The sequence below is a fragment of the Labeo rohita genome, chromosome 10 (genome assembly GCF_022985175.1).
Source record: "Labeo rohita strain BAU-BD-2019 chromosome 10, IGBB_LRoh.1.0, whole genome shotgun sequence".
NCBI classification, from domain to species: Eukaryota; Metazoa; Chordata; class Actinopteri; order Cypriniformes; family Cyprinidae; genus Labeo; species Labeo rohita.
In genome coordinates, this window is record NC_066878.1 from 1,268,512 (window position 1) to 1,285,861 (window position 17,350).

At 35.0% G+C, this 17,350-nt stretch overlaps 1 protein-coding gene and 2 pseudogenes across 1 annotated transcript; all 3 read left to right on the forward strand.

The window, feature by feature from the left end:
• Nucleotides 1-4,971: 4,971 nt before the first annotated feature.
• Nucleotides 4,972-6,030, forward strand: LOC127172381 (trace amine-associated receptor 13c-like; annotated as a pseudogene).
• Nucleotides 6,031-11,012: 4,982 nt separating this feature from the next.
• On the forward strand, nucleotides 11,013-12,041 carry LOC127172383 (trace amine-associated receptor 13c-like). The gene has a single exon (XM_051121645.1). It carries the CDS (start codon nucleotides 11,028-11,030, stop codon nucleotides 12,039-12,041), a length of 1,014 nt encoding a protein of 337 aa, XP_050977602.1. The 5' UTR covers nucleotides 11,013-11,027.
• Nucleotides 12,042-15,929: 3,888 nt separating this feature from the next.
• On the forward strand, nucleotides 15,930-16,992 carry LOC127172384 (trace amine-associated receptor 13c-like; annotated as a pseudogene).
• Nucleotides 16,993-17,350: the final 358 nt, after the last annotated feature.

Genomic DNA, 17,350 nt, shown 5'->3' on the forward strand with positions numbered 1-17,350 from the left:
ACTTTCAAAAATATTTGTAAAAAATTGTACCAACCTCAAACTTTTAAACAGTAGTGAATGTTTGAGATTTTGCTTACCGGTCATATAGTTCATAGTGCCTTAGGGATGTTGTCTGACAGGAGGTCCACGCCAACTCGGCTGCACAGCCACCAGCATAGAAGAATCTAGAAACAATATGCAATTAGTCACAAAAGCAACAATATTTAGTATGCAATGCTAGGTCTATTTAAAGGAAACAAGATAGAGCAGAAGTAGAAATTCAGAAAAGACAGTTATGTTTTTAGGTTGGTCACTCTTGTCTGGATGTCAAAACCTTCCTAAAATAACTGGAATATAACAAGTGCATGGTGATATGAGCAAAAATGTTGTGAAAAAACATATGAAGTGATATAATGAGCTTACCTATGTTTCTTGCTTCTCTGTCAGCAGCTCCCTTCAGAAATTTTGAAATCTTAGAGCCTCTCTTCTGCTGTTGAGAGGTTATTTTGCCACTCCTGAAACCAGAACAATTTTTATCAATAATTGTTTGCCTTGAAAGATTAAAACGCGCTTGCATTAACGTTAGATTAATTTAATTTGCGACCCTTGTAAGTGACGTCACCGATTAACAGTGGCATATTTTAGGCTAAATAAAATAGCCAACTTTCAATAAACCATTGACAAACTGTCAGCAAACCTTTACAAAGCTATCAAAACCTCTTATGTACACATAAAGATGTGATTAAAAACATAAACAAGAGCTCAAGCTATAGCGTTAGCCTACTTCAGAAATCGGCTGAGATGCTAACAAACGTTTTTGAAAACTCTAAACCACTTCTATGGAGACAATATTTAACAGAACCGTATCAAATACAAGTGAGAGAAGTGTCAACAGCAGTTATGTGCATTATTTGTGATTTTAGGTACTAAACTCACCTGAAAGCAGTGAGAGACTGAGTTTTGAGGCTTGTATCAATTGGTGTTGCAGCCCCGTTTCCATGGTAACTCCCTCCGCGTCAGTGTTTGAATGTGACTCCAATGATCAGCATGCACACCCATTAATACATGTCAAAGTCACATGGCATTTACATAAATAAACATCTAGGCTAGAATTAGAAAACTACATAAACAATTTAAAATCTAATTAAATCATTAAGTCAAGTCAAGTCAAGTCACCCTTATTTATATAGTGCTAAAGCAGCTTTACAGTATTAATAGGGAAATAGTGTCAAAATAGTGTTCCATACATTATTAAATTTGAACTTTTTTTTTTTTTTTTCTGGAAAGTGAGATCATATATATATATACATATATATAAAAGAAAAAGAAAAATCACAACATGTTGAGTGTAAAGAACTATTTTATGGTCTAAACAACCTTTCTTGTGCTACAAAGAACCTTTTGTGCAATGCAATGGTTCTTTGGATATTAACGGTTCTTCATGGAACCATATGCCCTTCCAAAGAACTGTTTAAAGGAGATGTCCACTTCCAGAACAACAATTCACAAATAATTTACTCACCCCCTTGTCATCCAAGATGTTTATGTCTTTCTGTCTTCAGTCATGAAGAAATAGTTTTTTGAGGAAAACATTTCAGGATTTCATTGGTGCCCCTGAACTTCCAAACTGTAGTTTAAATGCAGCTTCAAAGGGCTCTAAACAATCCCAGCCGAGGAAGAAGGGTCTTATCCAGCGAAACGATCAGTAATTTTTTTCAGAAAATAAACATTTGTATACTTTTTAAGCACAAAAACTTGTGTATCACAGGCTCTGGGATGTGCGTTCACCTACTATTGAATCACGTCGAAAGGTAATGTGGAACATAGGTGGAACCACAGACTCAGTGTTTACAAAGCGAACGCGCAAAGAAGAAAGTGCAAGTAAGTCAAACTCTGTTTACAAACAAAAAGGTACAACGATGTCAGACGATTCTAAAGTTGTAGGAGAAAATAACAAGGAGTTTATCGACATACTACCTTGAGTACACAGACGATGAAATTGTGGTGATTCGAAGACGTGATTCGTAGTAGTGATGGGAAGTTTGGATCATTTTACTGACTCACTCCCCAAGACGACTCGTGGACGCGCTTCCCAGAACCTGTGCTACACGAGCTTTGTGCTTAAAAAGTATACAAGTATACAAGCAAAATGATCAGAAAACAATTTCCGATCATTTTGCTAGATAAGACCCTTTTTCCTCGGCTGGGGTCATTTAGAGCACTTTGAAGCTGCATGTAAACTACATTTTGGAAGTTCAAATTCGGGGCACCAATGAAGTCCATTATAAGCAGAAAAATCCTGAAATGTTTTCCTCAAAAACCATAATTTAAAGTTAATTTAAGGTAATAATGAAAGTGACCTCAAGATAAGAATTCACAGTGTGCCTCCTAAATGATTAAGTATAATGTTTAGGGTTCATATAAACATTTTCAATATCTAAAATCAGAGAGCCAGTGGTTGTTTTGTAACATCAGTGACTTGAATTTTATGCAAGCAGCTATTGGTAACCAGTGCAAATTGATGAACAGAGTTGTGTCATTCGCTCTTTTCCGGCTCTTTAAAGACTACTTTTGCAGCATTCTGGATTAGTTGCAGAGGTTTGATATAACTGATTGAAAAACCTGCGAAGTGGGTGTTGCAGTAGTCCAGTCTAAACAAAACAAGAGCTTGAACAAGGAGTTGTGTAGCATGTTCCAGGCAAGGGCCTGATCTTCATTATGTTGTTTAAGGCAAATCTGCAGGACCAGGCAGTTCTAGCAATGTTGTCTGTGAAATTCAGCTGATCATCATTCACATCTCCAAGGTTCCTGGCTGTCCTGGAAAGTCTTATGGTTGATGCATCTAGCTGGATGGAGAAATTGTAATGAATTGTTGGGCTGGCTGAAAACACAAGAGGTCCTGTCTTGGCAAGGTTGAGTTGAAGGTGATGGTTCTTCATTCCGTTAGAGATACTGAGATGCGAGCAGCTATACTGTCGGATCATCAGATGATAATATGAATATATTAGTATAATAAGAAAAACACTGGAGTCTTTGACTATAATAATCATGGTCAGACTGTTAGCAACCATGTCATTGCTAATTATACTGTAGAAGTACTTTATTTGATGCAAAACACTGAAACACTTAAACGTCTTTGCTGTAATATAAATAGTTCATTACTGAATAATAATAATCCTGAAAGAAAACAATAACTACATAAACTGTCATCATTTTGTGGTGATTTTAGCTGTATTGCACATAGGCCTGATGGGCTTATTTGGTTAACTGTAATGTCCATGGAGGGCATAAAAAAAAACCTGATCAAAATGCTGTTGCCTCAGTGTAGTTTATTTCACACCTTTAATGAATGGTTCCATGGAGGATCATCTCTGCGCAACATAAATCATAACAATAATAACTGGGCCTCTGAGTTGTCACATGATTTTCTGACGTAAGTAAGAGCAAACAAAGACATGTAACTGTACATGGCAGATCTACCCACGGGACTGCCTCAATAGAGGCCCATCTACACTGCCATATGCTCATTGTATTTTACATCAAAGTATCAAAATTACATATTTCTTTTATTTAATATTAATTTCCTCCATTGAGGTGGACTGCATTGTCTGACCTACTGTAACAGTAGTTGTGCACCAATGTTGAACAATGTGCTCTGATACATTCTGATCACTTTTAATGGGTACAAAGGCAGCTTGTGTCAGCCATGACTAGAATGTGACAACTGATCAGAGCTTTGTTAAAATATTAGAAAATTATTAGAGGTACAGAAGGTTTGTGCATGATCTGTAGCTAACAGAAAAAAACAGTATATTTTAATAATGTAATATTTAGGTGCCATGGTTGGTCACCACCAGATCACTTTTCAGCTGTAGAAGTTTATGCAGATAGTGGGTGTGACAAATTGTGTGACTGCTGATTGTGTACATCTCAAATGTAATGATACAATATAATAATATAATTTTATAATATATTATAAGGTCAGTATTTTTCTTGCACAAACCTATAATTTCGGAAGATATTTATTCATTTACTGTGGTTATATGGGTCACTGTAACAATGACTGTGTGTGTTAGAGCATGAACATCAACATTTGCATTATATCCTTTTATATTATTCCTCTGTGAGCTTGGCAAAGTTGCACAGGGCTCAAAACCAAGGATTTTCCCTGCTAAAATAAATAATAAAAAAAAAAAAAACGTTATAAAAAAACATAAAATAGTTGATGTTTTTATTGTTTCTGATAAATGTAACCTTTACAAATAAGGTTATGACACCAAAAACTACCTAACTATAATAACTCATTTAAATTTTAAATATTGTTAGGCAAGTAAACACATTACATGCTGTTCACTGTATATATGGATTTAACCCTTATTAAAGTTATTCAGTAAAGAGCAGTTACAAATGCAAACAAAACAAAAAATAATAACATTGTGCTGTTTGAAAAATTGTCAAACAAACATTTGTGAAATTAAAACTGCCAGTAGGTGGCAGCAAGTCACTGTTAATGAGAGTTATTGAGATTCAGTTGTCAAACGGATGATTCATTCAGGAACAATAAGGTGAAATAAAACAAAATGGACAGTATGGCGTCTGAAATGTAAGTCTCCTAATGTTATTAACTTCTTGTTTATTGAATTGTTGTATAAAGTCAGTATCACTCTGTGATCTTGCTGATATTTGGAAAAAAAACGGTACTCTTCGTGTGATTTTTGTTGATTATGTAATTTATGTGTAAATCTAAAAGGCATACAGGGGCATTTTTGCCACGATTTTGAATTTTGGGGGTATTCTAAATGCATTTTTAATAGACCAAATCACTCAACCCTTGTGCGACCTTTTGGACATTTGTGTGCACCAGCAGAGTTTTGATGGCATCTAATTTTAAATTAAATTAAACTTATTTACCTCTTAGGTGCAGATTAGTTTTCTTATGCAGCATCATAGTGGGTGGTAGGTGGTTGGTAGTCTAATCCAGAGACTATATAAATGAAAGGACAATAAGGAGAGCAGAACAACAGGAGCCTAACAGGAGAAGACTCACTCATGGCCTATGAGGATCTTGAGACTCAATACTGCTTTCCTGCCATCAACTCATCATGTATCAAGGGAAAACGCTCCAGGCATGAATACAATATCATGTATGTGTTTTTTTCATTGCTGTCAGCATGGACTGTGTTTCTGAACCTGCTGGTGATCATCTCCATCTCTCACTTCAAGAAGCTTCACACTCCAACCAACCTGATCATTCTTTCTCTGGCTTTGTCTGACATGCTTATTGGACTTATTGCCATGCCCATAGAGGCAATTAAATTGATTGAGACATGCTGGTACTTTGGCAAAGTTGCCTGTGGACTGTTTTCTTTGATCCTCGGTGTGATTATGTCAGCATCTCTCAGTAATTTAGTTTTAATTGCCGTGGATCGTTATGTGGCTGTTTGTCACCCTTTACAGTACCCACAGAAAATGACCAAAACCAAAACCTTACTGACGATCTATCTTTGCTGGTTTTGCTCTTCAGCTTATATTACTGCCATTTCAAGCTGTAATAGACGTTTTGACACTTCAGACAAAATAGATGTGTGTTATGGAGAGTGTTCTGTCATGATGAGTTTTGCATGGACAGTCATTGATCTGTTTGTGTCCTTGCTTTTTCCGTCTGCCCTGATAATAGTTTTATATTTGAAGATATTTTATGTTGTACATCAACAAGTTAAAGTTATAAACTCTCTGATGAAGAGTGGTAAGTGTGTAATGGAAGCTTCGGGAAAGAGGAAATCTGAAAGAAAAGCTGCTCTCACATTAGGGATCATTGTGGCGATTCATCTTTTCTGTTGGTTACCTCTCTATATTTTCGCTTTTGCAGGGAATACAATGCTGTCTTCTCTAATAGTGAGTTTTCTAACATGGGTCTTCTATATTAACTCAGGCCTGAATCCTCTTATCTATGCCTTATTTTACCCTTGGTTTAGAAAATCAGTTAAACGCATCATATGCCTTAAAATATTTCAGCCAGCATCCTCTGTAGTGGACATTTTTTACAAATGATCATTTATGAGTGCTGCTTTTCCACAGTGTATTTGTGTTACAGCTTTCAGAATGGTAAAACACACTTTCTAACTGCATCCCCTGATAACCACAAGATACATTTACATTTACTGTACATTTAACAAAAGAAACAAAGGTTATGCTGATGTAGATGTGCTTGGCACTAGGAATTTTATATTTATTTAAAATGTGCAGTTTTACATTTCAGCCTCTCCAGATAAAAAGATTGCAAAATCTGTCAAAAAAGACAGATTAAGAGTTCATGTATGTTAATAAATGTATTTATCATTACCCAATAAAACTATCACCCTTTTAAACTTCAGTTCAGTTGTAATTTGATGTTGAAATGTACTTCTCTTAGCTGTTTGGCACCTGAACCACACACACTGGTTTTATATGTTTTGTGGGGACATGCCTTAGTTTTTATACTGTACAAACTGTATTTTCTATCCCCTTACTGTATCCCTCACACAAAACCTTATGCATTTTTAAATTACTAATAACTACTTCATTCTGTATGATTTGTAATTCTGTTTTTCTTATGGGGACCAAAAAAAAAAAAAAAACACCATGCATTCTATGACTTACAAATTTATGAGTGATGCATTTCCATAATGCATTTGTGTTTCAGCTTTCAAAATGGTAAAGCACAATTTCTAACTGCATCCCTTGATATAATGCACTGTAACATTTTATTCCAATTCCAAATGTAACATTTTTTTCTGTTGTAACTGTAAATATAATTATGGTTGTTGTATACGGATGCTTTGTGGTCTCTTCTACAGTCTGTTTTTCTTGGGATGAGTTTACCTTAAGAAACAAAAGCTATGCTGATGTGAATGTGCTTAGCATGAATTAATCTAGTGTCATGTTGTCAGACCTTCAGACTGATGGCAGAAGATCTGGGAACCTTGGCCACATGACTAAAAGGAATTAAATATGTAAACATGTAGTCTTAACTACAACTCAAGGAACACTTTGCTGTTTACATCTACGCAAGAGTCAACGTACAGTATGCATCACTAATTTTGTCATCAGAATAGGGCTGGGCGATATATCAAATATTACTGATAATATATCGCAATAATTTTGATGCTGATGTAAAATTTTAAAATATCGTGAATATTAAATATTTCAAATTCAAACATACAAGGAATGTGCCGAACGTCCAATATTACATCCCCTTACGTATTACCCCACAAGAGACGTGAGTGCGGTTGCCAGATATCAAGAGTGCGAATTCCCAAATCAGAGCTTCGCTGTTACAAGGATACTTTTTCTGCCCGGTGTTTTGCTTATTTTAAGCAATTTGGCAACCAGGCGCATGAGCTCGCTCTTCATTGCGGAAGGGCTGACACTGATTTAAAACACAGACAAACAAGCTGGAGTTTAGCGATCAATAATGAAAGTGTCACTCAACCAGTCTGTGTTCTGTCATGAGATCTCGACTGTATTTTTTGCGTCTGTGATCGCTGAATAAATGCATTTAGTCAACCGCTGTTGTATTAAAAAAGCAGTGGTCCTCACTTGTCAGAAAAAGTAAACAGGTGAGCCATTTTAAGTTGTTTAAAGTTATTTATCTATCTTTATTTATATGTCTTTTTTTACCCCTTCTCCCAAAACAGCTTGTACTACTGTTTCAGCTATTAAAATAGTTCAGTTTTGTATGTAATGGCAAAGTGATAATATTTAATTTTGTTTTTTATTAGGTTAATTTAGAAAAACCTTTGGAGCATTTTTTGTTTGTTAATTTTTTCTAAGTAACAGCCAAGCAGCCATTGATCAGTTTTGCCTTCTGAAATCATCACGACTTGCCTACAATAAAATCTATAGATATAGCCCTATAGAAGTTCGAGTATAAAACAATGTTAGTTTCAACATTAAACTAAGATAAATATCCAATCGGGTAAATATTGGATTGGATAAATATCCAATCCAGTTATCCAATCCAAATATTCCATCATTGTGCTCATAAAGGTAGGGGTAATACATAATTCAGAACTGTAAAGGGTCTACTTTTATTTGTGTGCACTCACAATATCAATAAAACGTTGCAAACGGTGCTTTTATAAAATAAAGAAAACAAACATGATGCGCTTTCTGTTGTCTCACCAGGAGTGCTTCACAAATATGAACCGAAACTCAATGAATACATACCTCACAGACATTAGAAGTATATCTATACAAAGTTTTAAATTATTACTTAACGAGATAAAGCAAACTCTTTCATTATATAATCTGTAAAGATTCATTTCTCTCTAAAGGCGCGTTCAAAGAGAAGATGGCGAGTCAAGATTGGCAACTTCATCCTTGTGACAATAGAAAAAACTAGTTTGTTAATAATTCAAATATCTCCTTACTGTTTCCCCGCAGCACATTCATGGTAATTACTTTTGCGGGTGCTTTGTGGCAAGTCTCAGCCTATTGCGTGCACTTGAACGTGGGACTGTTCCAGCACCATGACGCTCGCGTCCGGCGTAGACACTGTGTGAGTTTTTTAATGAGTTATGTTACAGCCCTGATTGCTTTTAATGTTTTTATGAAATCTCTGTATTGATCATATCATCGTATTATTTGCTGACATGCGAGTCACAAATTATACCTTGGCGAGCTGCACAATTAGTAACACTGGAATAGAGAAACATAGGCTTTTACAATTTGGAATTACTATTAGGAATTTCACTGTTCTTAGGTAAAAACTTTCTAAAGTTTAATAATTTCCCCCAGTTGCACTGTGTAAATTGTGAATTGCATGCACTAAAAAGTTGACAGAATGCACTTTCTGTACTTGTTTTGCACTACTTCAGTTACATATACATGTTTATTAATAAAACTAAACACTTTGTATTTACTTTGTAACAATACCTGTTTTATCTAAATTGTTTTTGTTGTTTTTTTAATGGGGGTAGAAGAAAATCATGTTTTTTTAAAAGCAAATGCAAACATTGAGATATACATCAAATATCGTAAAAAATTTGACAATATCAAGATATCAATTTTTTTTATATATCGCCCAGCCCTACATCAGAATAGCACACCATTAAATTTTTAGAACCAATGGCATGTTTGATTGGATTGAATTTGCTTTGCAGTAACCAGTTGATTTCAAAGGCTTATGCATTTATTTTGAAGAGAGAAAATGAAAAGATGAGACAACTTAAATTTCATTAGTGAACATCAATCAATAAATATCTTTTGGTCCTGTTTTTGAATGAACGCTGTTTAGTTTGTCTTTTGCTTTGTGATACTTTTGATATAAAACAAAGTCTCAGATTTCAAAGTCTGTCGATTTCATTAGGAACATCAATCAATAAATACCTTTTATACGCTGTTTATTGTGGCGTAAAAGATCGTTGTAGCTTCTGGGTACTCGCCTGTGCATAATCAAACACATAGCAAAACATTTGTGACAGTTTCATTTTTGTTCTAGAGCTAGTGCTCTGCTGCTACAATGGAGCGCACTCGCCACCAACGGACAGGGGTGGGAATTACAGTTACAAGTTACAAGTTACAATAGATCACCCTGAATATAATCTATCAAAGAGATGGAGTTCAGATTTTTCCGTCACTGATAAAAAAAAATAAAAAAAATTAAAAATCCGTCAATGACGAACAATTTTCGGTTAACGCAACCTCTGCTGTAAAGGTACTTTATTTGAAGCAAAACATTTAAATTATAAATGTTTTGCTGTAATATAAATAATTCAGTACTGAATTATTTAAATTACAATAATTACACTGAATAAAAAAAAATGAAGGAAATCGGTCTTAACCTAATCTTGTGTTTGTTCTGAAGAGAAAAGATACCTGTTAACCTGTTTTCCTGCATATCCTTGATCAGCGCTTCATGTGCATGTTATGTGCATTTTCTCTGAAAAGTTGTTTTGTTTAGTTTACCTTCTTTTGGAACTCTGTGCTGGAAATGTAGACTACCATACTTAAGTTATATTTTGCCTCAAGAAACCTACCTGATTTCTGTGTATGGATGTTCCAAGCCAGCAGAGAGTTACTATGACCATTTCTATTATGGTGTTGTATTTCTGATTACTGACCAGTGGATGTTTGTATTGATCGTTCGATCACTTACTATATATATATATATATATATATATATATACACTGTGTGCATAATTATTAGGCATGTTGATAATCTGGTCATATTTTTTTACCAAGCACATTTTACCAATTCCAAACCACAACAATCTTAATAACTACTATTAATTTTGTATTTAATCATTTGTAAGTGATATATAACTGTCCGTGAAGGCTGGAAGTGAAAAACTCCTTATATTCAGGTGTGCATAATTATTAGCATGTTTTCTTTTACAGATAAAATGAGCCAAAAAAAATATTTAACCCAGACTGAAAAGTCCAAATTATTAAATGTCCATGAGAAGAATGCAATACTAATGCATTACAAGAATTTGCAAAGTTAAGGCTTGACCATTGGGTGCGAAATGCTTGTTGAGTCTGCATGGTGAAGAAAAGATGCATGTTAACTGCAAAATAATTAGGAATTAAGGTGAAGAATTAGGTGTGACACCATCAGGAACCGTTTAGTCTCCAGCGCCACCTAATAATTATGCACACCTGAATATAAGGAGTTTTTCACTTCCAGCCTTCATGGACAGTTATATATCACTTACAAATGATTAAATACAAAATTAATAGTAGTTATTAAGATTGTTGTGGTTTGGAATTGGTAAAATGTGCTTGGTAAAAAAAAATATGACCAGATTATCAAAATGCCTATTAATTAAGCACACAGTGTATATATATATATATATATATATATATATATATATAATATGACTTGTTTCTACTGTTTGGAAAGTTTAGTGAAAGTTTGCATACATAAATTTGTACATACAAAATTAATTGTCATTATGCAGCATCAGCGTGGGTGGTAAATGGATTGGTCAGCCTGATCCAACACTGTATAAATAAAAGGACAGTAAGGGGAGCAGAACAAACTCCTAACAGGAGGGGACTCAAGCATGGCCTATGAGACAGAGGATCGTGAGATTCAGTACTGCTTTCCTGCCATCAACTCATCATGTATCAAGGGAAAACACTCCAGACATGAATACAACATTATGTATGTGTTTTTTTCATTGCTGTCAGCATGGACTGTGTTTCTGAACCTGCTGGTGATCATCTCCATCTCTCACTTCAAGAAGCTTCACACTCCAACCAACCTGATCATTCTCTCTCTGGCTGTGGTTGACTTGCTTACTGGACTTATTGTTATGCCTGTGGATGCCATTAAACTGATTGAGACATGCTGGTACTTCGGCAAATCTGCCTGTGGACTGTTTACTTTTATCCTTAGTCTGATTATCTCAGCATCTCTCAGTAATTTAGTTTTAATTGCTTTGGATCGTTATGTGGCTGTGTGTCACCCTTTACAGTACCCACAGAAAATAACCACAACCAAAACCTTAATGACCATCTGTCTTTGCTGGTTTTGCTCTTCAGCTTATATCACTGCACTTTCAAGCAGTAATAGACGTTTTGACACTTCAGACACAACAGATGTGTGTTATGGAGAATGTTCTGTTACGATGAGTTTTACATGGACAGTCACTGATCTGTTCGTGTCCTTGCTTTTTCCTTCTGCCCTGATCATAGCTTTATATTTGAAGATATTTCATGTTGTACATCAACAAGTTAAAGTTATAAACTCTCTGTTGAAGAGTGGTAAATGTGTATTGGAAGTTTCAGTGAGGAGGAAATCTGAGAGTAAAGCTGCTCTCACATTAGGAATCATTGTGGCAATTCATCTTTTCTGTTGGTTACCTCTCTATGTTTTTTCTCTTGCAGGGAGTGCAATGTCTTCTGTCATAGTGAATTTTCTAACATGGGTCTTCTACATTAACTCAGCCCTGAATCCTCTTATCTATGCTTTACTTTATCCTTGGTTTAGAAAGTCAGTTAAACACATCCTGTCACTTAAAATAATTCAGCCAGCATCCTCTCTAGTGGACATGTTTACAAATTATCATTCATGAGTGCTGTATTTCCACAATGTATTTGGGTTTCAGCTTTCAAAAAGGTAAAGCACACTTTCTGACTGCACCCCGGCTATAATCCACTATAACAGATATTACACATTCTAAAACTTGTCTTTCTGTTGCAACTGTAAATTTTATTGTGTTTAACATAATTTGTGGTTTCTCTTCTACTTTCTCCGTTTCTTAGAATGAGTTTACATAAGAAACAACAGCTATACGGATATGAATGTACTTAGTACAAAAAAGATAATTACCCAACAAAATAAACTTTCACCCAAGTATTTGAAAAGAAAGTAGATTCAAAATCGAATCATACGTTTGAGAATATAAGTGAGTTGGTAACACTTTACAGTATGGGTGCACTATATGCATTAATCCATTCTTCACTAATACACATAAGAATTACTGCATGACACATAAAGAACTAAACCATTCATTAATGATTACTATTACATCAGCAACTAACAAAGAGTCTGATAAAAAAAAAAAATCAAGTAATATACAAATTGCCATCATTTAAATGTTTAATCATACTTTACCTCCTTAGTGTGTTGAAAGCTGTTTCACAGTCATCAGCCCACACAAATAGATTGTTTACTGCCTTTCTCAGTAAACTGGTCCGAGGTGCTGCAATAGAGGCAAAATTTGGCAAAAATCTCCTGTACCTACCCACTAGTGCTCTGTGTTCCTTAAAGGAGAAGTTCACTTCCAGAACAAAAATATTTACTCACCCCCTTGTCATCCAAGATGTTCATGTCTTTCTTTCTTCACTTAATAAGAAATTATGTTTCTTGGGCAAAACATTTCAGGAATTCTCTCCATATAGTAGACTTCAGTGGTGCCCCCAAGTTTGAACTTCCAAAATGCAGTTTAAATGCAGCTTCACACGGCTCTAAACGATCCCAGCCGAGAAAGAAGGGTCACTGTCATTTTAAAAACAAATTGACAATTTATATACTTTTTAACCTCAAATGCTCATCTTGTCGTCTGCATGAACCGTTTTATCTGGGTCAATACAGTTAGGGTATGTCAAAAAAACCTCCCATCTCATTTTTTTTTCTGCAACTTAAAATCATCCTACATCGCAGGAGTACCGACCCAGTGTTTACAAAGTAAACATGCAAAGAAGATCAAATGTTTCGCTAGATAAGACTTGGCTGGGATCATTTAAAGCTGCATTTAAACTACATTTTGGAAGTTCATACTTCATTAGTCAACATGAAATGTTAAGATGTACTATATGAAAATGTGGATATTTGAGTTGAGTAAACTTAAAATTTTAAGGTAGCATGAACACTTACTTTTTTAAAGTTGAAACTACGTTTTTTTTTTTAAGCTTGCTTTGCTTTGAAAGCATAAGATCTCACCCTCCCTGCAAATCACTCTCCAAAGCCACACCTCCCCCAAAACACAGATGTCCACAGGCAGACAAGAAGCTAACCAGCGACACAATAAAATACAGCATTGGTGGAGGGTTAAATGCAACGCTGTCAAATTATCTCATGTCTCAATCACTGGTGAGAAAACATTACAGTACAAAGAGCTTAATACTATGATAATAATAATAATGGGATATGATTGAACACATTTTATGTGCTTTTCACACGCAATAATTAATTTAATTAATTCTTAACTAATGCACTGATAATCATGAATTCATTCCTTAAAACAATTCCTTAATGCATTTCATGACAATATCCAAAATCCTTGTACTTGTGGGGACATTTATCGAGGAAAACAGCTTATAAATCATAGAGATGTTTTATGAAAATCTTAATGCAAGAACGTTTCTGTGAGTGGTAGGTTTAGAGGTAGTCTGACTCTGCAGTCACTGTCCCGCAGTTTAGCTCCAACCCTAATTGAACACACCTTCCTGTAGTTATCTAGTAATCTTGAACAAAGCCAATAGAAGGCAAGCCTGCATTGTTTAGCCAAGAAAATAGTAACGGCTAATGCTAATGCTTCTAGTTTAGGAAAGGAGACCAGAGGCAGTTTTTTTTTTTTTTTAATGGATGGCAATGGAGAAGAGGCTCCACTACGCTGAATAAACAATTCAGAAACAGCTTATCATTTAATGAATCAACAGCCTGTCAGCCGGTCTTCAACATTTTTTTTACACTAAACAATACTTTTTTGTTATATACTATATAATAACTCTTTTGGGTTAAGATAACCCAAAGATAACGTCACTTCTCATTCATTCCTATGATATCTGTGTAACACAGCTCTGACATCAAGGCTGTTATTTGATTGGTTATTAAGACACATTTGTTCCTAGTTGACCATTACATTTTCTCCAGTAGTAAGTAATACAGACCCTCTCATCTCCCAATAGTAAGAAAACCTCTGTCTTGAAGATATTGAATAGCTTGATCAAGTGTATTTGATTGGGGTTAGAGCTAAACTTTGCAGGACAGTTGTGCTCCAGCACCGAAGTTGCCCAGGCCTGGTTTAGGTAAGGGAATGTAAAAGACAATTTGCAGAGTATAAAAAACCATTATGTCCATGGAATGTCCTCATAAAACATGGGAACCCAACATGTGTGTGTATTTCACACACTTAATTAACAGTTCCATGGAGAATCACCTACACAGCAACAATACAAGCAGAACATAAATTATAGCAATTATAATTGGGAGTCTTGAGTTTTTACATCAATGAGCTTTTCTGACATCAGTATAAACAAACTGAACAACTATATGTCACTGTACATGATAGATCAACCCACAGGACCTTGATAGAGGCCCACCCATACTGCCATATGCAGAGCCCATTGTATTCTACAAAATGAATCAGTGACTTTTTGTAGCAGTAATTCTCTAATAAGCTGATTGAGAAATCATCTTAAATGTTTTGCATTTAAATAAACTATTACATTTATTTAAACTATTATCTATTTATTTTCTACAACTGCACACACGGCAACCTGAGTTCAAATCCTGCTCCCCTCTCTCTCCACTCAATGCGTTCCTGTCTACTGTCCTGTCCGTATACTGACCTTATTCTCCTTTTGGCTTTAACATTCAAACATGCTGATAAACAGTATTATTTTTAAGTTCATTCATGTTCTTTCTAGTATTTTTAATTAAATTTTGTGAATGTGCCTACAACTGTTGGCCAAAAGCAATGGTTTATAGTTAAAATAGCTTAAAATGAATTTGTATTTTTCTTACACAAACCTATCAATTCCCTTTTTTCATCACTGGGGTTGTATGGATCACCGTCATTACGGCTGTGTGTGTGTGTGTGTGTGTGTGTGTGTGTTTTTAAAAAATAAATAAAAATAGAGTTAAAAATAGATTTCATTGCTATCTTAAGGCTCATTTATACAAGTTTATACCATGGTCTGTCTGAATACTTGATTCTGATTGGGTGGCAGGTATGCATTAAAACCATTTAATGCACAGGTAGTTTGCCAGTTTAATAACCGTTTTATATTAATGTGCTGCTTTAATTGATGTGCACAAACCCACAGAGAGAGAGAGAGAGAGATTTTAAATACAATAGCCCAGAAACTAGATCATTACATTATATTCCTCAGGAATGAGCTGTTTCTGAAGTAACACAGCTTCACTGTTTGTAGAGAGACGCGCAGATGCAGGTAACACACACACTGTCATCTCTTTCATTAAACAACATTAATGCACTTCTTAAAATCGTTTAATGCACAGCTAGTGGTGCATTATCCCTTACACATACCCAACCAAAGTAAGAACCGTTATAATGCATAGATATTAAGTAATATTCATTAATTTATTTATAGAAAAGAAAAAAGGCCATTGTGTGGATAAATTAGTACATGCAATAAATATTTAAATAGAATTATACAGCATCAGAGTGGGCAGTAGATGGGTTGGCCAATTTGATCCAGACACTGTATAAATAAAAGGACAAGGAAAGCAGAACAAACTTGTCAAAGGAGGAGACTCACTCATTAACTATGAGATGGAGGATCATAAAATTCAGTACTGCTTTCCTGCCATCAACTCATCATGTATCAAGGGAAAACACTCAAAACATAAAAACAATATCATGTATGTGTTTTTTTCATTTTTGTCAGCATGGACTGTGTTTCTGAACCTGCTGGTGATCATTTCTATCTCTCACTTTAAGAAGCTTCACACTCCAACCAACCTGCTTATTCTCTCTCTCGCTGTGAGTGATATGCTTATTGGACTTGTGATGCCCATAGAGGCCACCAGGCTGATTGAGGTGTGCTGGTACTTTGGAGACACTTTCTGTGGACTGTTTTTGGCAATAACAGGGCTGCTCATTTCAGCATCTCTTTATAATTTAATTTTAATTGCTGTCGATCGTTATGTTGCTGTGTGTCACCCTTTACTGTACCAACAAAAAATAACTACAACTAAAACTTTATGTGTCATATGTATCTGCTGGTTATGGTCTTCAGCATACAATATTTCCTGTGTAACAGATAATGGATATTTTGATTCATCAAGAAGAACATACAGGTGTTATGGAGAGTGTCCCTTCATGGTTAACGCTGCCTGGAGTATAACTGATGTGTTCATGTCCTTCCTTTTTCCTTGTTCTGTGATTATAATTTTATATCTAAAGATATTTTATGTTGCTCATCACCAAGTGAAAGTTATAAACTCTCTGATGAAGGGAGGTAAAAACGGAGGGTTCAACGAGGAGGAAATCTGAGAGTAAAGCTGCTCTGACATTAGGAATCATTGTGACCGTTTATCTGTGTAGCTATATTCCGTACTGTATCTTGTCTCTTACAGTGAATACAGTAATAGTAAGTAAGATAGTAAGATTTCTATTATGGATTGTGTATATTAACTCAGGTCTGAATCCCCTGGTCTATGCTCTATTTTACCGTTGGTTTAAAGTTTCAGTTAAACATATCTTAAATCTTAAAATATTTCAGACAGAATCCTCTCTCATTGACATTTTTACAGAATATAATCAGAGTTTATAATTGTTGTGGGGCTTTGAATTTTTCCCCTCTTTTTTCTTTTAAACTAAAGTTTAAACTCTTACGCCATAAGTCCTAGACCTGTGTTGTGGTGGTGATGGTGTATTTTTCTTGTCATAACTTTGTTGTTAAATAGTAGACATAATTACTAACACTAATCAAGCAAAATTTGCAAAATATCTATGGCTCGAATCAACTTTTGATTGTGTAGTAGTATATTTAATTCTTAAATTAAATAAATATATTTTCTTAAGCCAGTTTGTAATTTGACAACATTGTCTGTGGCATGTTTACAATGACCATCTAATTATGTAATCAACAATTTTAATATCCGGTGAGCTGTTGCAATAGTAGTCATGTT

Excerpts from the sequence above, each read along its gene's own strand:
- LOC127172383 (XM_051121645.1), top strand. The coding sequence starts at position 11,028 with ATGGCCTATGAGACAGAGGATCGTGAGATTCAGTACTGCTTTCCTGCC.